The 21,861-nt window shown below is 44.0% G+C and overlaps 1 protein-coding gene across 1 annotated transcript in view; it reads right to left on the bottom strand.

Annotated features, from left to right (window-relative positions):
• Positions 1 to 21,861, bottom strand: part of LOC112219000 (neural-cadherin-like) — a 100,735-nt gene that overhangs the window by 66,286 nt on the left and 12,588 nt on the right. Inside the window, exons 3-13 of the mRNA XM_042301174.1 lie at positions 20,958 to 21,183; positions 20,254 to 20,458; positions 18,807 to 18,918; positions 15,341 to 15,590; positions 10,000 to 10,142; positions 7,757 to 7,929; positions 6,494 to 6,662; positions 5,280 to 5,450; positions 4,806 to 4,978; positions 4,342 to 4,509; positions 3,754 to 4,003 (exon numbers count right to left, since the gene is read on the bottom strand). Of these exons, the coding sequence (XP_042157108.1) occupies positions 3,754 to 4,003; positions 4,342 to 4,509; positions 4,806 to 4,978; positions 5,280 to 5,450; positions 6,494 to 6,662; positions 7,757 to 7,929; positions 10,000 to 10,142; positions 15,341 to 15,590; positions 18,807 to 18,918; positions 20,254 to 20,458; positions 20,958 to 21,183 (2,040 nt within the window). The remainder of the gene's footprint in view (positions 1 to 3,753; positions 4,004 to 4,341; positions 4,510 to 4,805; positions 4,979 to 5,279; positions 5,451 to 6,493; positions 6,663 to 7,756; positions 7,930 to 9,999; positions 10,143 to 15,340; positions 15,591 to 18,806; positions 18,919 to 20,253; positions 20,459 to 20,957; positions 21,184 to 21,861) is intronic.

The raw sequence follows: 21,861 nt of genomic DNA, 5'->3' as shown, positions 1-21,861 counted from the left end.
CTGTGATAGACTGCATCCAATTTGTTGAGTAGGGTATTGGAGGCTATTTTGTAAATGACATCGCCAAAGTCGAGGATTGGTAGGATGGTCAGTTTTACAAGGGTATGTTTGGCAGCATGAGTGAAGGATGCTTTGTTGCGAAATAGGAAGCCAATTCTAGATTTAACTTTGGATTGGAGATGTTTGATATGGGTCTGGAAGGAGAGTTTACAGTCTAACCAGACACCTAAGTATTTGTAGTTGTCCACGTATTCTAAGTCAGAGCCGTCCAGAGTAGTGATGTTGGACAGGCGGGTAGGTGCAGGTAGCGATCGGTTGAAGAGCATGCATTTAGTTTTACTTGTATTTAAGAGCAATTGGAGGCCACGGAAGGAGAGTTGTATGGCATTGAAGCTTGCCTGGAGGGTTGTTAACACAGTGTCCAAAGAAGGGCCGGAAGTATACAGAATGGTGTCGTCTGCGTAGAGGTGGATCAGAGACTCACCAGCAGCAAGATCGACCTCATTGATGTATACAGAGAAGAGAGTCGGTCCAAGAATTGAACCCTGTGGCACCCCCATAGAGACTGCCAGAGGTCCGGACAGCAGACCCTCCGATTTGACACACTGAACTCTATCAGAGAAGTAGTTGGTGAACCAGGCGAGGCAATCATTTGAGAAACCAAGGCTGTCGAGTCTGCCGATGAGGATGTGGTGATTGACAGAGTCGAAAGCCTTGGCCAGATCAATGAATACGGCTGCACAGTAATGTTTCTTATCGATGGCGGTTAAGATATCGTTTAGGACCTTGAGCGTGGCTGAGGTGCACCCATGACCAGCTCTGAAACCAGATTGCATAGCAGAGAAGGTATGGTGAGATTCGAAATGGTCGGTAATCTGTTTGTTGACTTGGCTTTTGAAGACCTTAGAAAGGCATGGTAGGATAGATATAGGTCTGTAGCAGTTTGGGTCAAGAGTGTCCCCCCCTTTGAAGAGGGGGATGACCGCAGCTGCTTTCCAATCTTTGGGAATCTCAGACGACACGAAAGAGAGGTTGAACAGGCTAGTAATAGGGGTGGCAACAATTTCGGCAGATAATTTTAGAAAGAAAGGGTCCAGATTGTCTAGCCCGGCTGATTTGTAGGGGTCCAGATTTTGCAGCTCTTTCAGAACATCAGCTGAATGGATTTGGGAGAAGGAGAAATGGGGAAGGCTTGGGCGAGTTGCTGTTGGGGGTGCAGTGCTGTTGACCGGGGTAGGAGTAGCCAGGTGGAAAGCATGGCCAGCCGTAGAAAAATGCTTATTGAAATTCTCAATTATGGTGGATTTATCAGTGGTGACAGTGTTTCCTATCTTCAGTGCAGTGGGCAGCTAGGAGGAGGTGTTCTTATTCTCCATGGACTTTACAGTGTCCCAGAACTTTTTGAGTTAGTGTTGCAGGAAGCAAATTTCTGCTTGAAAAAGCTAGCCTTGGCTTTTCTAACTGCCTGTGTATAATGGTTTCTAGCTTCCCTGAACAGCTGCATATCACGGGGGCTGTTCGATGCTAATGCAAAACGCCATAGGATGTTTTTGTGTTGGTTAAGGGCAGTCAGGTCTGGGGAGAACCAAGGGCTATATCTGTTCCTGGTTCTACATTTCTTGAATGGGGCATGTTTATTTAAGATGGTTAGGAAGGCATTTTAAAAAAATATCCAGGCATCCTCTACTGACGGGATGAGATCAATATCCTTCCAGGATACCCCGGCCAGGTCGATTAGAAAGGCATGTAATCACATGTTGTGCCCTAGAACCTAATATGTAACACTGTAAATACATTCAATTATTATAATAGCTAAAATATTGATACTGTACTGTACCTGTCATTGAACTTACAAAGTCATTTGTGGAATATCAGGTTTCTACATTGTGTAAAAGCACTATTTTCCTACTGAGACGCATTACATTGATAATTGTACATTGTCTCTTTAAAAATGTCAGGTTGGTTTTGACTACATGCAAGATATCTGTCATTCATTCATTGCTATGATCATTGGTCTCCTGAAGAAGAAGCCATCCCTTTTCCTTTCTTTCTGTGCCCCCAAATGTTTGGATATACTGGTAAAGTTACCAGGGCCCGGTTTCCCAATAGCAATGGAATTTAGGCTTTTGAGTGTTTTAACAATGCAAATTTCCTATAAATGCTGAAGCTGTAACATGCGTTTCCCAAAACATGTGCCAATACTGAAAGGATCAAAAGAAAGGCAGCGCTGATCTCTGATCAGCTTTCTCCATTCAAATCTTACCTGAACATAATAATTATTTCACAACACTGATGACGGATCAGCTCATAGAGAGGCTGCAAATATTGAGGTGGCTTATTCTAATGCTTACCCAATAATAATGCACTTAATCACAGACTCATTTGGCACATCATTGCGCACATGTTGTTACACATCATGAAATATATTGATGCAACAATTACAGAGAGTGTAGCCTACAAATATAACTCAATTGACTGAACATTACATTTCGATATGACTTACAGTGTCTTCAGAAATAATGTATACCACTTGACATATTGCACATTTTGTTGTGTTACAGCCTGAATTCAAAATGGATTAAAAAATAATACTTCTCACCCATCTACACAAAATACCCCATAATCACAAAATGAAAACATGTTTTTAGAAATGTTTGCACATTTATTGAAAATTAAATACAGAAATATCTCATTAATATAAGTAACCACAGAGTCAATCCATGTTAGAATCATATTTGGCAGTGATTATAGCTGAGTCTTTCTTGGTAAGTCTCTAAGAGCTTTGCACAATTTGTACAATTTTTGGCCAATATCATTTTCAAAATTCTTCAAACTGTCAAATTGCTTGTTGATCATTGCTAGACAACCATTTTCAAGTCTTGCCATAGATTTTCAAGCAGATTTAGGCCAAAACTATAACTCGGAACTATAACTTGGAACATTCACTGTCTTCTTGGTAAGCAACCCCAGTGTAGATTTTGCCTTGTGTTTTAGGTTATTGTCCTGCTGAAAGGTGAATTCATCTCCCAGTGTCTGGTGGAAAGCAGACAGAACTAGGTTTTCTTATAGAATTTGTCTGTACTTAGCTCCATTCCATTTATTTTTTATCCCCAAAACTCCCCCGTCCATAACAATTCCAAGCGTGCCCATAACATGATGCAGCCACCACTACACTTGAAAATATGAAGAGTTGTACTCAGTAACGTGTTGTATTGTATTTGCACAAACATAACACGTTGTATTCAGGACAAACAGTTCATTGCTTTGCCATGTTTTGCAATATTACTTCAGTGCCTTGTTGCAAACAGGATGCATCTTTTGGAATATTAGTATTCTGTACAAGCTTCTTTCTATGTATGCTGTCAATAAGGTTAGTATTGTGGAGTAAATACAATGTTGTTGATCCATCCTCACTTTTCTACTATCACAGCCATTAAACTCTGTTCAGTATTTAAGCTTTTCACTGACTTTGTGCTAATGGATGTATACAATTACAGATTTCAAAGAATAATGTTATATAATTATAGCTGAGAAAAAATAATGTATGAGTCATGGATCAATGTCAACAGAAGACAATAATGAATGCTTACAATTCACCCAGGGGCTGCTTTAACTTCCTCTGAAGTGACATTTTCACTTAGTCTCCCAGTGACATCAATTCATGACTCAGTAAAAAAAAATTGACGTTAAGTGGAAGTTAGGATTTGCCCCCTAGTGATGAGGCATTTGCAGGGTGTCTGAGTTGAGACCTACCTGTGACATTGACATAGACGGTGGTGAATGCAGCCAGTGGTACCGCTGCTAAGTTCTGAGCCCGCACCCTCAGGGAGAAACTGGGCGTGGTCTCGTAGTCCAGCGGCTCCGAAACCAGGATGGAGGCTGAGCCATCCTCGCGATTGGGCGACAGGTAGAAGCGCACGGGCATGTTAGTCTCCGGGACCACACCCTCCTCCAGGTTATAGGTCACCCTGGGGTCGCCTAGCAACGAGGTTGCTTTGATCGTCTGACAAAAACAAAACGCAAACAATATTTTTTGGGGGGTAAATATGACAAAAACATTCAATGTTATACAATCTTATACACTCCGGTATAATATTGAGGTAATTTGTTTGTGGAGCAACAATTAGCGCTCATTGTCAAGTCAATTAGTGCTTACTGATTAAATCAGAGTGTGCAACCGAAAATGTAATCAACTAAAAAAAGTAATGAACATTTCTGCAAAAAATGTACTAACGTGTATGCAGCCAGCAAACCAAATAGCTAAAAAAAGGTACCCCCATTTGCCATAATGAGATTGGTTTCCCATGCCACCCAGGCTGGTACCCGGACTGTTCCACGCACCACAATGGGAGTATCCCTGGCAGTGTTCTCTGGGATGACCACGCTGTAGCTGTCCTTTTCCCACTGCGGGGGCTGGTTCTTCACATTGGTAATGGTCACAGACATCTCTACAAATGTGCTGCGGTTCCCCCCGTCTGTGGCCATAATCTCCCGGGTAATGTAGGACCTCTGAAGTCAAAACAATAGCAAGGAAATATGATTATGTCTGAAATACGGTTCATTTAGATCATTAAGCCTGACATGGTCCAGTGAGTTTATGGCACTGTATTTTATACTGCTATATAGCTGTATCACCTGCACTGATCAATTTTACCGTGCTTGAGCAAGATGCTGGTTGACCGGCTGAATGACTGACCTGTGATATGGGCTGGTTGACTGATATGTGATAAAGGCTTGTTGACTGATGGTAGACTGACCTGTGATATGGGCTGGTTGACTGAATGGTTGACGTCTGATTGACTGACCTGTGATATGGGCTGGTTGACGTACACCCAGCCGGTAACAGGGTTGACCCTCAGGTACTCAGGCTGCTCCTGGGATATGGAGTAGGTGACGGCAGCGTTGGTACCAAAGTCGTCGTCATGTGCCGCCACACGCAGGAAACTGGTGCCGATCATTGTGTCCTCTCTCAGAAAATCTATGAGAGACAGTAACAGACAAAATAATATGCTCAACACTCTGGAGCAAGGTCACGGTCGGTCACAGGCTGAATGTTTACATCTTTATTTATGGCAATACAGTTAAAGACATAATGGCAACATTATGATGAAAAGGAAAAAGGAAAAAAGGAACTATGCATAACGTACATAAACCCTTTTCGAATAGCTTTGGTTAATAGTCTATATCATTCAAATGAATGATTAGTCTGCCATCAACCATACGTATTATTAATATTATAATAATATCATGTATTATCATATGTATACTACGACACTCACACTCGTAGCGGAGGTTCTCAAACTTGGGGCTGTTGTCATTCTGGTCCAGGATGATGACGTTGAGCTGACAGATCCCTATAAGGGGCTCCTCAGCCCAGTCTGTAGCCGTCACCGTGATGGAGTACTCTCTCTGACGCTCCCGGTCGAACCGCCGCGCTGTCACGATCACACCTGAGGTCAGAGGCCAAAGGTCATGACTAGACCCCTTGAGTTTTCCTGTGGTAACTATGTGGCCATGAAAAACTCAAGGTCGTAGAGTGGCTTGTTAATATAATAGCTCTATTTGTCATGACATTACTGATTAACATATGGTTATACTTATCCTGAAACCATTTATAATTAATACAGTATATTGTTATACTACAAAACATGGTTATAGGACATAAATAAATGTTAAGTATGAGGTGTTACACTTCATTTCAATGGGGCTCTTTGGATTACTGTACAGGTATAAGAGGTCATTTATCGGATGCTAGCATTATTTTTTTTTAATGAAGAGTGTGAAGACTGCATGGGAATTGTAGATTCTGATACATTTTTACCAGTTCTTTTTCAGGTCAGTTTCAGCTGTCATGTTGTAATCCCAATACGTATGCTCACATCCTGCTTGACTATGACTACGGCTATGTCTATGGGGCGGTGACTATGGGTCTATGGGGCTGTGACTATGGGTCTATGGCTATCTCAACAAATACCACCACGGCGGCCTCCTGGGTGGCGCAGTGGTTAAGGGCTGTGCCACCAGAAACTCCGGGTTCGCGCCCAGGCTCTGTCACAACCGGCCGCGACCGGGAGGTCCGTGGGGAGACGCACAATTGGCCTAGCGTCGTCCGGGTTAGGGAGGGTTTGGCCGGTAGGGATATCCTTGTCTCATCGCACACCAGTGACTCCTGTGGCGGGCCGGGCGCAGTCCATGCTAAACAAGGTCGCCAGGTGCACGGTGTTTCCTCCGACACATTGGTGCGGCTGGCTTCCGGGTTGGATGCGCGCTGTGTTAAGAAGCAGTGCGGCTTGGTTGGGTTGTGTATCGAAGGACGCATGACTTTCGACCTTCGTCTCTCCCAAGCCCGAACGGGAGTTGTAGTGATGAGACAAGATAGTAGCTACTAACAATTGGATACCACGAAATTGGGGAGAAAAGGGGGTAAAAAATTTTTTTTTTAAAGTACCACCACGGCTAACTGGACTGTGGGATCCTTGCCGACTGTACCTACCTGTGTCAGGGTGGACTCTGAAGGCAGGTATGGCGCTGTCTCTGTGCATCAGGCCGTACTTGACCTTCCCATTGGCCCCCTCGTCTGCATCCACCGCGTGCACTTGTAATACGAAGGTTCCTGTGGGCTGGTTCTCCAACACGGACGCCTGCTCCCTGTACTGCTGACACTGAGGGAGGAAGGATGTGTGTGTGTGTGTGTGTGTGTGTGTGTGTGTGTGTGTGAGAGAGAGTGTGTGTGTGTGTGTGTGTGAGAGTGAGTGTGTGTGTGTGTGTGTGTGTGTGTGTGTGTGTGTGTGTGTGTGTGTGTGTGTGTGTGTGTGTGTGTGTGTGTGAGAGAGAGAGAGAGAGAGAGAGAGAGAGAGAGAGAGAGAGGGAGAGAGAAAAGGGGAATAATAAGTTAAAACTGATAGTTATAAACTACTCAATGTAGTCTATGTCTACATTTGTACAGTACACGTGATAGGATGGAGAATAGAGCAATGATATTCCTTTGTTTGAAGGTCCACCACCGCATCAAACCTCAGCTAAACATTGCAACGCCCACCCTGTCTTTCCCTGGTATCCTGTTTACTTTATCCCTCGATGAGTCTGCCCCAGAGAGACCTCTGTTTAATTAACACACATACAAGTCAAATACTCTCTCAGAGTACCGTTATTGGACCAATAGTTACATTGCCTAAAGAAAAGCACAGACACCCCACAGAGAGAGAGAGAGAGAGAGAGAGAGAGAGAGAGAGAGAGAGAGAGAGAGAGAGAGAGAGGAGCCAATATGCCAAACAGTAAACTATACATATTAGCAATATCAATGCCAAAGTATTAAAATATGAATCATAACCTAGGCTCTGGGTATTCAGGCATAAATGTATATTTAGAAATATCAACTCGATACCTTCCAGCCATCCGCTGGACCGCATAACTTCATGGACTTTATGAACACGTCGCAGACCTAATTAAGGAGGAAGTTCATTTGACTCGTATAGTATATCATGATGATACAGTACTTTTTTCATCAATGAATTCAAATCCCTGTGGACTACCTAAAGATAGCATGGGTGGACGGCTGGACACACTAATCAGAGCTCTGGGGGAAACATAAGGAGATACTGTAGGGAGACGGGGGAAGTGAGAGAGAGTGAAAGAGAGACGGTCAGACAGACAGACAGACTAAGACATCGAAGGCTCCCTAGAAGACAATTATTTTACTACTGCTGTTGTGTTACTGTGTATATAAAGGATTCATCCACAAGGCTTTTTTTGTCACCTTCTCAAAGACGGGTTTGTTGTTGTTGACATCATCAACGCCCACTATGACCCAGGCGATGGCAGAGAGTGGGTGTGGCCCCCCGGAGGCGTTGTCGTCTGTAGCTGTTACATTGAGGACGTACTCCAGGCCCTGGAGCTTGGGAGCGGGGGTGAAGCGCAGACGGATCAACCCTAAAAAGACGAGCGACCAGAGTACCATTACAACCTTAGCAAAGGACCCCCCCCCACCTACTGTTGGGGGTATTAAAAAGTGACTTTTTAGTTTTGCTGCAGCCAGGTACATTGTAAATGTGACTTACTATCTCACAGAGTGATGCCAAACAACACCCTCTAACCAAAAGTCATGTATTGAAATACATCTCTTAAATATACCCCTGATGGTGCAGTTACATCCATTTTTAACCACATGTTTTTCTATTGCATTTCAGAATAGATCAACTTTTGAATGCCCCCAACTGTACTGTCACCCTGCTCAGCTGGGAAAAGGTTCTCATTCCCAAGGCTAGAAACCAGGCAGCACGCATGCACGTTTGGATTATTCTCCCCTTGTCTTGCTTTTGCATAACAGGAAGGATGAAATAACAAATGAGAGGAGAACAGCATCTGAGTCAACTGTTCTCTCTGTCAACACCAACATCAATGGGTGCAAGATGAGCTACTTGTGATCTGGGGAAATCTCATTGAGGTAAAAGAGAGAGCGAGAGGGAGAGAGAGAGAGAGAGAGAGAGGGTGAGAGCAAGGGTGAGAGAGACAGAGACAGAGACAGAGAGAGAGAGAGAGAGAGAGAGAGAGAGCACAGGACATTTTGCTCTTGTTGTGGTATCATTCATCTCCCACTGTTCCTCCTGATTAAAGACAACAAGCATGCACCCAAATGGGACAGGTGTTCTTTCACTCCACTCGTGCCGACTGTAGTCTACTTATTTCTCTCTCGTTGTCTGTGGAGAAAGAGGTCTCTGCTTATACAGACAATGAATGTTAATCGAAAATGTCTAGACACAAAACTATTAATGACATAATATATTTCTCCGGTCTCATGTTGTTTTTCATCCCATACTGTATGTTTCTACCAAAAAGCTGTTATAAATTCAACAACAAAGAAAATGAAATAAATAAGACAAAAAAAGACACATTGATGTTCTGGTCTACCCTATTTAAATAACAGAATGTATCATTTCAATAAGACACAACTGTGGTGGCTCCCTGGCTATCTGTTCTCCTCTTAACCTACAGCTGCCTGCCTTTGGCATAATCTTTAAGATCAATGAGAAAGGGAGGACAGAGGAGAGGAGAAAAGAGGAGTAAACTCCAAGATGGGGGCTGGCAGTGTAGAAGCTGTAGATTGTGAGCTATGATTGAGCAACTCATGTGAAATTGAATTGAAAGGGTTGGTTGACAAATGTCACCCAGTCTGACAAATGTCCTACTGGTTACGGATCAGAGGGTGAATAAAGAATGACAGATTGCACAGCCACAAAATACAGAGTACTCAGCAGAGAACTATTTTCTATATGAGAGAATAAACTACCCTGAACAAAAATATTAACGCAACATCAAATCAAATAAATTGTATTGTCACATGCGCTGGTTGGACGTACTGCCAAATTCTCTAAAATGACATTGGAGGAGGCTTATGGTAGAGAAATTATCATTAAATTATCTGGCAACAGCAGTGTGACAAAACGGCACATTTTAGTGGCCTTTTATTTTCCACAGCACAAGATGCACCTGTGTAATGATGATGCGGTTTAATCAGCTTCTTAATATACCACACCTGTCAGCATGATGGATTATCTTGGCAATGGAGAAATGCTCACTAACAGGGATGTTAACAAATTTGTGCACAACATTTGAAAGAAATTAGCTTTTTGTGCATTTTGAAAATGGGTGTGATCTTTTATTTAGCTCATGAAACATGGGACCAGCACTTTACATATTGTGTTTATATTTATGTTCAGTATATGTTGGTAAATACAGTAATGTAGTTCTTTATATTTATGACTTCAATAACAAACAGACTGCGCTTCTATTGAAATTGCTGCATTTTCATCAACCTTGAGTGTCAAAAGTATTGACACAGCATAAAATAAGTACAAATCATTCCACATACAACATAGGGCTCATTCTGTTAATAAGCAAGGACACGTATGGGCAAGAGTTATACCTGTATATTAGGAGTGCTATGAAAGCCCAATGAGAACATTTAAAATGTAAATTATAAAGTAACAAAGTAAGTGTCACCTTTCTGGCTGTCGATGACAAAGTTGCCCTCCTCGTTGCCAGCTGTAATTGAGTACACTATTCCATCACCATCCGGGTCCTTAGCCAGTACCGTGGCAACGAGAGTGTTGGGGCCTGCATCCTCAGAGACAAAGGTCCGATAGCTGGTGAGGGATAGGAGAAAATCATTATGTGTACAACAACAATACAGACAATAGCAAACAGGCCTGATTGCACACACACATCAGATCAAATCAAATAGGTTTGTCACATGCACCAAATACAACAGGTGTAGACCATACCGTGAAATGCTTACTTACATACCCTTAACCAACAATGCAGTTCAAGAAATAGAGTAATAGAAAATATTTACAAAATAAACTAAAGTAAAAATGTGTACATGTAGGTAGGGGTAAAGTGACTATACGTAGATAGTAAACTGCGAGTAGCAGCAGTATAAAAACAAAGGGCGGGGGGGTCAATGTATATAGTCCAGTTGGCCATGTGATTAATTGTTCAGCAATTTTATGGCTTGGGGGTGGAAGCTGTTAAGGAGCCTTTTGGACCTAGACTCGGTACCGCTTCCCTTGCGGTAGCAGAGAGAACAGTCTATGACAATTATTTGGGCCTCTGACACCGCCTAGTATATACTGTAGGTCCTGGATGTCAGGAAGCTTGGCCCCAGTGATGTACTGGGCTGTACGCACTACCCTCTGTAGCGCCTTACTGTCAGATGCCGAGCAGTTGCCATACCAGGCAGTGATGCAACCGGTAAGGATATTCTCCATGGTGCAGCTGTAGAACTTTTTGAGGATCTGGGGACCCATGTCTTGGTGTGTTTGGACCATGATAGTTTGTTGGTGATGTGGACACCAAGGAACTTGAAACTCTCGACCTGCCTCAATCCAGCCCTGTAGATGTTAATGGCAACCTGTTCGGCCCTCCTTTTCTTGTAGTCCATGATCAGCTCCTTTGTCTTATTCACATTGAGGGAGAGGTTGTTGTCCTGGCCCCACACTGCCAGGTCTCTGACCTCCTCCCTATAGGCTGTCTCATCGTTGCCTACCACTGTTGTGTCATCAGCAAACTTGGGGTGGCAGGGTAGCCTAGTGGTTAGAGCGTTGGACTAGTAACTGGAAGGTTGAAAGTTCAAACCCCCGAGCTGACAAGGGACAAATCTGTCGTTCTGCCCCTGAACAGGCAGTTAACCCACTGTTCCTAGGCCGTCATTGAAAATAAGAATTTGTTCTTAACTGACTTGCCTGGTTAAATAAAGGTTAAAAAATAAAATTAAAATAAAAAACTTAATGATGGTGTTGGAGTCGTGCTTGGCCACGCAGTCGTGTGTGAACAAGGACTACAGGAGGGGACAAAGAATGCACCCTTGAGGGGCCCCTGTGTTGAGGATCTGCGTGGCAGATGTGTTGTTGCCTACCCTTACCACCTGGGGGTGGCCCGTCAGGAAGTCCAGGATCCAGTTACAGACTGAGGTGTTCAGTCCCAGGGTCCTTAGCTTGGTGATGAGCTTTGTGGGCACTATGGTGTTGAACGCTGAGCTGTAGTCAATGAACAGCATTCTCACATAGGTGTTCCTTTTGTCTAGGTGGGAAAGGGCAGTGTGGACTGCGATTGAGATTGAGTCAACTGTCAATCTGTTGGGGCGGTATGCAAATTGGAGTGGGTCTAGGGTTTCCGTGATGATGTGGTTGATATGAGTCATGACCAGTCTTTCAAAGCACTTCATGGCTACCGCCGTGAGTGCTACACGGTGGTAGTCATTTAGGCAGGTTACCTTCGCTTTCTTGGGCACAGGGATAATGGTTGTCTGCTTGAAACATGCACGTATTACAGACTCAGTCAGGGAGAGGTTGAAAATGTCAGTGGAGACACTTGCCAGTTGGTCAGCGCATGTTCTGAGTACATGTCCTGATAATCCGACTGGCCCCACGGTCTTGTGAATGTTGACCTATTCAAAGGTCTTACTCACATCAGCTACGGAGAGTGTGATCACACAGTTGTCCAGAACAGCTGGCGCTCTCATGCATGCTTCAGTGTTGCTTGCCTCGAAGCGCGCATAACAGGCATTTAGCTTGTCTGGTACACTAGGCTCACATCACTGAGCAGCTCACGGCTGGGTTTCCCTTTGTAGTCCGTAATAGTTTGTGAGCCCTGCCACATCCGACGAGTGTCAGAGCCCTTGAGGGCATTGTGGGATTTCTTATAAGCATCCGAATTAGTGTCCCACTCCTCTCCCCTTTAGCTCAGTGTGGATGTTGCCAGCAATCCATGGCTTCTGGTTGGGATATGCACGCACAGTCACTATGGGGACGAAGTCGTCTATGAACTTACTGATGAAGCCAGTGACTCCTCAATGCCATTGTATGAATCCCGGGACATATTTTAGTCTGTGCTAGCAAAATAGTCCTGTAGCATAGCATCCACGTCATCGGACCACTTCCGTATTGAGTGAGTCACGAGTAATTCCTGCTTTAGTTTTTGCTTGTAAGTAGGAATCAGGAGGATAGAATTATGGTCAGATTTGCCAAATGGAGGGCGAGGGAGAGCATTGTATGCATCTCTGTGTGTGGAGTAAAGATGATCGAGAGTTTTTTTCCCCTCTGGTTGCACATGTGACATGCTCATAGAAATGAGGTAAAACGGATTGAAGTTTCCCAGCATTAAAGTCCCCGGCCACTAGGCGCACCTCTTCTGGGTGAGCATTTTCTTGTTTGCTTATGACCTTATACATCTCGTTGAGTGAGGTCTTAGTGCCAGCATCGGTCTGTGGTGGTAAATAGACGGCTACAAATAATATAGATGAAAACACTCTTGGTAGATAGCATGGTCTACAGATTATCATGAGATAGTCTACCTCAGGCGAGCAATACCTCGAGACTTTTTAAATATTAGACATCGCGCATCAGCAGTTAGGCACACCAGACTGATGCACGGGAAACCCTGGCATTTCTATATTATCCATGTCGTCATTCAGCCACAACTCAGTGAAACATAAGATATTACAGTTTTAAATGTCCCGTTGGAGGATAATCTTAAAGATGTCTGTCTGTGTGTGGAGATGCACGCATGCGCACACACACACACACACACACACACACACACACACACACACACACACACACACCGTGTACTGTACAGACTGTATCAAGCACATAGTCAAAGAATCAGCAGAGTTATGAGCCTGGCTTCACCTGCCATTTTGATTTAACCCCTACTATGAGCCGGCCAAAGACAAATTATCATGTTTGCTGGGATGTTGAGCTCATCCCTTTCACAGTGCCAGCCCACTCTGTGACATTTGATCAGTGCCTTTTAAAATGTCAACAGTGATTTGCTTGCTGTGTGGTGTTGGAAACTGGGATAGCCAAGCCAGGAACAAGAGACCAATAGACTGGTGAAGTGGGATGTTTGGGTAGAGAGGCTTGTTCACTTGCTTGGTAGAGGATTGGAGAGAGGGTGGAGAGGGGGTTGCTGGGAAAGCCATGCTTAAGGGGGAGGAGAAAAAACGTAAAAGTTAAATGACACGGGCAGTATTATGTGGAAGAGAGAGAGGTACAGAGGTATAGAAAGAGAGAGAGAGAGGGAGAGAGATGGAGGGAGAGAGAGAGAGATGGAGGGAGAGAGAGATGGAGGGAGAGAGAGAGAGATGGAGGGAGAGAGAGAGAGAGAGAGAGAGAGAGAGAGAGAGAAATAATAGACAGGAGTATAATGTAAGAAGAGGGGCAGAGTTTGAGAGAGTGAGTTTAAGTTGACTCGTCAGCAGAATGCAAACCTGTGTGTGTGTTTGTTTGTGTGTCTCCAATGTGATTGATGGTTTTCAGAAGAACGCTGATGGGTGATTAATCTCCGCCAGCTGTGACAGTCGCCGTGGCAACATGAGTGACCTGTAATCTGTCATCCGGCTCAAAGGGCACTTCACGCGCCTCTAGACGGGACTGCTCAGGCATTTCTCCGCTGAGTATCACTCCTCCTATCCTCAATGTATCTCTTCCTCTTTCTCGCTGATCTAAGGAGACGATACCACACAAAACTTACCCTGTCTGTCGGTTCAGTCTGATACCTAACACTTAGACATGAGAGGGCATCTTAGATGTGCTGGCGCTCTAGCGAAGTTCTCTGGCACATGACTGACAGTACAAGACCTGAGTCACTCAGAAGAGTTAATGCAGCCAGCAGATATGAAAATCGTCAAAAACTGTCACCCTCCTCCCTGTCAGCTTTCCAAAAACACCTTCACCCACTTTACACATGGTTCGCTCATTTTGATTCTAAGATACCTGTATGGTATTACCTCTCAATTGGGTAGGATGTAATCTGTGTGTCACACCCTGACCATAGTTTGCTTTGTATGTTTCTATGTTTTGTTTGGTCAGGGTGTGATCTGAGTGGGCATTCTATGTTGGATGTCTTGTTTGTCTGTTTCTGTGTTTGGGCCTGATATGGTTCTCAATCAGAGGCAGGTGTTAGTCATTGTCTCTGATTGGGAGCCATATTTAGGTAGCCTGTTTTGTGTTGGGTTTTGTGGGTGGTTGTCTCCTGTGTCAGTGTTTGTACCACACGGGACTGTTTCGGGTTTTCACGTTTCTTGGTTTGTAGTTTATTCATGTATAGTTTCATTATTAAAGAACCATGAATTATAACCACGCTGCATTTTGTTCCTCCTCTCCTTCACAGGAAGAATCCCGTTACACTGTGTGATGTTTGTTAGGTATAATTATGTGCAGTACATTGGGGCGGCAGGTAACCTAGTGGTTAGAGCATTTTGGCCAGTAACCGAAAGGTTGCTGGATCGAATCCCCAAGCTGACAAGGTAAAAATATGTCATTCAGCCCCTGAACAAGGCAGTTAACCCACTGTTCCCCGATAGGCTGTCATTGTAAATTAGAATCTGTTCTTAACTGACTTGCCTAGTCAAATAAAGGTGAAACATAAAATATTAGTAACAAGTGCATCAATTGATCTTTTAAATATGTCACTACTACTATATTATAGAAGAACTCTTCACCATACAGCTAAAATGGGAGGATGGGAGAGGGATTATCCTGCTAAACTGGACTACTGATGGAGCGGGGGGGGTTAGTTCAATACTGATGGAGGAGGAGGGGTTGTAGTTCAATCCTGATGGAAGAGGAGGGGTTTGTAGTTCAACCCTGATGGAGGAGGAGGGGGTTGTAGTTCAATTGTTATTGTTCTGTATTTTGTTGTGCTTTATGGAGGGTAGCTAATGCTTTTGAAACAGATGATGGGGATCCTAATGAAATCTTAAAGTACAGTATGGTCTACTGATGTAGGGGGAAGAGGTTATGGGGTTTGTAGTGTACAGTAGACCTGCATATTCACTCACACAGTCTGGGAGAACTCTGGGGCCTGGTCGTTGATGTTGGCCATGCGGATGCGGATGGTGGCGGTGCCCGAGTGAGGCTCCTCCCCGTTATCCACAGCCATCACCACAAACTCATACAGGTGGTTGGGCCTCTCGTAGTCCAGACGGCCCGCAGGGAAGATGGTTCCGTGGGGAGAAATGCTGAAGTCTGGGCTTAGAGTGTAATAGGTGAGCTCCGCATTCAACCCAGAGTCACAGTCACTGGCTAACACTGCGGCAGAGGTACAGGAGGGTTGTATTTATTAGGCACCAAATCGGAGAAAAGGTACTGAAAACAAGAGGGGACTAGCTGAACATTTCCAATAAGAAACACACATTTCGGTTTCCGTTGCAATATGTTTTTCTATGGTGTGCCCAAATGAACACGACCCTGGTCTCTAAGGTCACAGTCTGGAACAGAAATCTGATGAATCTGTTGGCATATGTCGGCAGAGCTGCACGCTAGCATCTATTTATTACTGTAACAACAGAATAATTTCAGAATAATTAATTGTAAGGTCTACAACAGGCGTTTAGGTCACCAGGCTGCTCGTTATGGCGTACACCTGTCACCATTGTTACGCACATCTGCGCATAATGACACTCACCTGGACTCCATCACCTCCCTGATTACCTTCCTTATATATGTCACTCCCTTTGGTTCCTTCCCCAGGCATTATTGTTTCTGTTCCTGTGTCATGTCTGTGCGTTGGTAGCGTTTCTTGTTTTGTTTCATGTTGCATTTATTTATTAAAACACTCACTCCCTGAACTTGCTTCTCGAGTCCCAGCGCACACGTTATAGAAATGCTTACCAACAATGCAGGTTTAAGAAAAAAATAAGCCCTTAAACCAACAATGCAGGTTTAAGAAAAAAATAAGTGATAAGAAAGTATTTACAAGTTAAATTGAAGTAAACAATAAATAAATTTAAAAATTTAAAAATAATTTAAAAAGGAGGGGAAAAAAATCTGAAAAATTACTAATAATTAAAGAGCAACAATAAAATAACAGTAGCTAGGCTATATACAGGGGGTACTGGTACAGAGTCAATGTGCGGCAGCACAGGTTAGTCGAGGTAATTAGGGTAATATGTACATGTAGGTAGAGTAAAAGTGACTATGCATAGATAATAAACAGAGTAGCAGCAGTGTAAAAATAGTCTGGGTAGCCTTTTGGTTAGCTGTTCAGAAATCTTATGGCTTGGGGGTTGAAGCTGTTTAGAAGCCTCTTGGACCGAGACTTGGCGCTTCGGTACCGCTTGCCGTGCAGTAGCAGAGTATGACTAGGGTGGCTGGAGTCTTTGGATATTTTTAAGGCCTTCCTCTAACACCGCCTGGTATAGAGGTCCTGGATGGCAGGAAGCTTGGCCCCAGTGACGTACTGGGCCGTACGTACTACCCTCTGTAGTGCCTTGCGGTCGGAAGCCGAGCAGTTGCCATAGCAGGCGGTGATGCAACCAGTCAGGATGCTCTCAATTGTGCAGCTGTGTAACTTTTTGAGGATCTGAGGACCCATGCCAAATCGTTTCAGTCTCCTGAGGGGGAAAAGGAATTGTGGTGCCCTCATCACAAGTGTCTTGGTGTGTTTGGACCATGAAAGTTTGACAGTGATGTGGACACCAACGAACTTGAAGCTCTCAACCTGCTCCACTACAGTCCCGTCGATGAGAGTGGGGGCGTGCTCGGCCCTCCTTTTCCTGTAGTTCACGATCAGCTCCTTTGTCTTGATCACGTTGAGGGAGAGGTTGTTATCCTGGCACCACACTGCCAGGTCTCCAACCTCCTCTCTATAGGCTGTCTCATCGTTGTCGGTGATCAGGCCTACCACTGTTGTGTCATCGGCAAACTTGATGGTGGTGTTGGAGTCGTGCTTGGCTGAGCATGCACCCCAGAGGGGCCCCCGTGTTGAGTATCAGCATGGCAGATGTGATGTTACCTACCCTTACCACCTGGGAGAGGCTCATCAGGAGGTCCAGGATCCAGTTGCAGAGGGAGGTGTTTCTCCCAGGGTCCTTAGCTTAGTGATTTGCTTTGTGGGCACTAGCATTCTCACATATGTGTTCCTTTTGTCCAGGTGGGAAAGGGCAACAGAGATTGCGTCAGCTGTGGATCTGTTGGGGCGGTATGCAAATTGGAGATAATGGTGTTGATGTGAGCCATGACCAGACTTTCAAAGCACTTACCTTGGTGTTCTTGGGCACAGGGGCTATGGTGGTCTGCTTGAAACATGTTGGTATTACAGTCTCGGTCAGGGACACGTTGAAAATGTGAAAAAAGTGAAAAGTGAAAACACTTGCCGTCGACGTCATAGATGCACTTACTGATGAAGCAAGGGACTGATGTGGTGTACTCCTCAATGCCATCGGAAGAATCCCGGAACATATTCCAGTCTGTGCTAGCAAAACAGCACTGTACCTTAGCATCTGCATTATCTGACCACTTCCGTATTGAGCAAGTTACTGGTACGTCCTGCTTTCATTTTTGCTTGTAAGCAGGAATCAGGAGGATAGAATTATGGTCAGATTTGCAAAATGGAGGGTGAGCTTTGTACGCGTCTCTGTGTGTGAAGTAAAGCTGGTCTAGAGGTTTTTTTCCTCTGGTTGCACATGTAACATGCTGGTAGAAATTAGGTAAACAGATTTCAGTTTCCTTGCATTAAAGTCCCCAGCCACTAGGAGCGCCACCTCTGGATAGGCATTTTCTTGTTTGCTTAAGGTCTTATACAGCTCGTTGAGTACAGTCTTAGTGCCAGCATCAGTTTGTGGTGGGAAATAGACAGCTACGAAAAATATAGATGAAAACTCTCTCTGTAAATAGTGTGGTCAACAGCTTATCATGAGATACTCTACGTCAGGCGAGCAAAAATTGGAGACTTCATTAATAGTAGATTTCGCGCACCAGCTGTTACTGACAAATAGACACAGACCTTTACTGTAAATTAAACTTGTTAAAGAAAAAATCTTTGTCCAGTACGAGGTGAGTAATCGCTGTTCTGATATCCAGAAGGTATTTTCAGTCATAAGAGGCGGTGGCAGAAACATTATGTACAAAATAATTTACCAATAATGCAAAAAACACACACAATAACATAATTGGTTAGGAGTCCTTAAAACGGCAGCCATCCCTTCCGGCGCCATTGTATACTTTTGAGGACCTTTTGGGGAGCAACCATTGATTCCTATTCAAAATCCTATTTTCTCTAACCTTAAACCTAACTCTAACCCTTACCCTAACTCCAAACTACTAACCCTAACCCTAATTGTAACCCTAACCCTAAACTAACCACTAAGCCCAAAATGTCCTTTTTAGGACCGGCCAAATGTCCTCACTTGTCTGAATTCTCCTTTACTATTCTTTACTATTCTTGTGAGGACTTCTGGTATAGTAAAACACACACACACAGCACACAACACACACTAGGAAGACAGAGCTGCATTCTTATCTTACCTTGGAGGAGAGAGGTTGCTGTGGTGACTGTCTCAGAGACTCCATCAACACTGTAAATGGACTGGAGAAATTCTGGGACACAGTCGTTCTCATCCGTTATCACCACCTGGACCTGCTCAGGGGAAACGACAGAGAGAAGAGGGGGATGAGGAGGAAAATAATATGGGGAAAGTTGGAAGGGAGGGAGCCAAGAGGGAGAGGAGATGGGGAAATGAGAGAGAGACAAGAGGGGGACAGGTGACAGAGAAGAGAGGGAAATAAATGGAAAATTAGCAAGTCTCTCATAACCCATAGTTCTACATCTAGCACACAGAAGTGGGACATTTTAACTATATAAAATCCTGCGGGTATAATGCTTTACAACTATTTATAAGCGCGTATTATATGTCTTATAACAAAGCTTATAATAGGTTATGTTTTTATGTATCAACATCTCAACTGACTCAAAATAACTGCTATTTCGTCAAGATCATTATGAGATGAAAATGTGTCATTATAACGGGGTTATTGATGCTCATGACGTCTTACAATGCATTATGACCACATCGGTAAATTTTTCTCCTCCCAGTATGACATTTCAGTAAACAATAAGTCAATTGTGACATTTCAATTATGACATTTCAGTAAACAATAAGTCAATTGTTACTGAAATATCATACTGGGAGGAGAAAAACTACATTGCACTTTAGTTTCTAAAAGTTGCCACCTCAACATTTCCTTTATCTTCCAGCTCATGAACTCTGCTTCTAAAATGGAAATGTTCCCGACCTGTCTTTTTGGCAGAACTATCTCTCTCTCTCTCTCTCTCTCTCTCTCTCTCTCTCTCTCTCTCTCTCTCTCTCTCTCTCTCTCTCTCTCTCTCTCTCTCTCTCTCTCTCTCTCTCTCTCTCTCTGTCACTGTCAGAGTGTAAAGCGTGAAGTGACAGCTGAGTAATAGCACTGAAAATAGCTGGAAAGGTTTCCTATAAGCCAACACTCTACGTCCAACAGACCAAGTCAGATATAAAGTTCTGTTTTCTATCTGAAATGGGGAGTGTGGAATAAATGTCTGACATGATAATTGGATGACAAAATCATTTACTAAATAATTGAGAAGGTTTGAATAAATTCTGGTAAGCAAACTGACTTCCAGGCTGAATTCTATAGGGAGATGGCTGTCTGGTTGAGTCAACTTCATGGTTGCTATAGATTTGCTCGACACCTCGTGACAGTCTTTACTGTACATAGAACACTTACACTGAGACATAGATAAGTGTGACAAATTTGAAGATTTAGGTGTCCAGACCATCCCTAGTTTCACAATGCCTTCCTTCCAAGTCCCGTTCTTCACTGGATCGAATGTGAGGAAGTCTGGAAATCGAGGCTAAATGCACACACATACACACATACACATACATCCCTCCTTTAACCCCACACACACCAATTGTACACACACTCCATCACTAACTTCGATGGCGCTGCTGAGGCCCCCTGGACCCTCACTGGCCCTGACCATGAGGAGGTATCGTCTCTGGTCATTCTCATAGTCCAGCGTGCGGGTCAGGCTGATCTCCCCCGTCTCCTGCTGCATGCTGAACAGGCTGCTGGGGTTGATCAGCAGGCTGTAGCTGATTGGCTGCTTCTGGAAGGAGATGGCCAACACCACCAGGAAGCTTAGAGGAAACAGAAATATGTCATTAACAGTATACTAATAGTATAGTGCTACAGTTCTGGACCAAAATAAGTGAAGTTGTGCCTGTTGTGGGACCAAGGATGTTCCCAATGTTGCTGTTTTCACTGATGTCGCAATGTGTGATATTCTAATTAAATTCCTAATCCCCATACAGAGTTGAATTGCAATGTCTGTGGACACGTGTGCGTGTGTGCGTGTGTGTGTGTGTGTGTGTGTGTGTGTGTGTGTGTGTGTGTGTGTGTGTGTGTGTGTGTGTGTGTGTGTGTGTGTGTGTGTGTGTGTGTGTGTGTGTGTGTACACCTGCGTTAACATGTTGAGTGTGTATGCATCTAGCCTGGCCTCAGATCTGTTTGTGCTCTTGCCAACTCCATTGCTGTCATTGTCAAGCCATGTTTGTGTGATAGCACAAACAGACTGGCACTCAGGCTAGTGTATATCTATGTCATATGTGTATAAACCTTTACACTCCCAGTACTCACGACTGTCCCTCTGGGGTGTTCTCTGGTATGGAGATAACGTAGGACGTGTTGGTGAACTGTGGTGCTCTGGGTCCTGCTATGACCGACACCATGGCCGGAGCACTGCGGCTTCCCAGCCTGTCAAAGGCCACCACACTCAGCAGATACACCCTGTCTCTCTGCAGGGGGAGACCCGTGGTCAGGACGTGACCACTCTTCTTGTCCACTGCAAAGCAGCCATCACCACCTGTTAGGTACATCAATCAGGCAATACATATATTAATGAATCAATCAGTCAGATTTATTTGTAAAGCCCTTGTGTGTTGTGGCATTGATGTGAAAGGCATATTTCACCTGACTTGACTTGACTAGACGAATAGACTGAGGGTAATATTTCCATATTAATGTATTCATATACAGTAGCAACATCCTAATCCTAGTCTTGCTGTAAATCCATGAACGGACAGTACATTAGAGTAACATACAGTAAGGCTATCAACAATCAGACTGTATAGAACGAGGTCAAATGTAAGCCAGTAGACTTTGCTGCTGTGCAAGATCAGGGCTGTCATCCTCTTTAGATGAAGAGTTAAACCTACGGAATGTTTGGAGGATTAAGTCATATAAATCATTGTTAAATCTGATTTAAAAATTCTAAGCGGGTGGTTGCTGGTTTCCATTTAGATTGTACCACTTGGGGCTCATCTGATGTCAGTGCTTAGTTACAATTCATCTTCAACATCTGTTTGAGTAGAATGAGGAAAGAGAAGTGGGTCAATCCACTCAAAAAGTGGTACTGGTGGGTTTGACTGGTCATTTGGTGAGGGTTTTATCTGCATCAGTGGTAGTGCACTGAGTTCATGCAGGTCAGAGAAGAGTGGCAGATGGATAAACCCACCCCCCACTCCAGAACCCCCTCCGCAGC

Source organism: Oncorhynchus tshawytscha, linkage group LG19 (genome assembly GCF_018296145.1).
Source record: "Oncorhynchus tshawytscha isolate Ot180627B linkage group LG19, Otsh_v2.0, whole genome shotgun sequence".
Taxonomy (NCBI): domain Eukaryota; kingdom Metazoa; phylum Chordata; class Actinopteri; order Salmoniformes; family Salmonidae; genus Oncorhynchus; species Oncorhynchus tshawytscha.
This window is presented reverse-complemented; position numbering and strand designations above follow the sequence as displayed.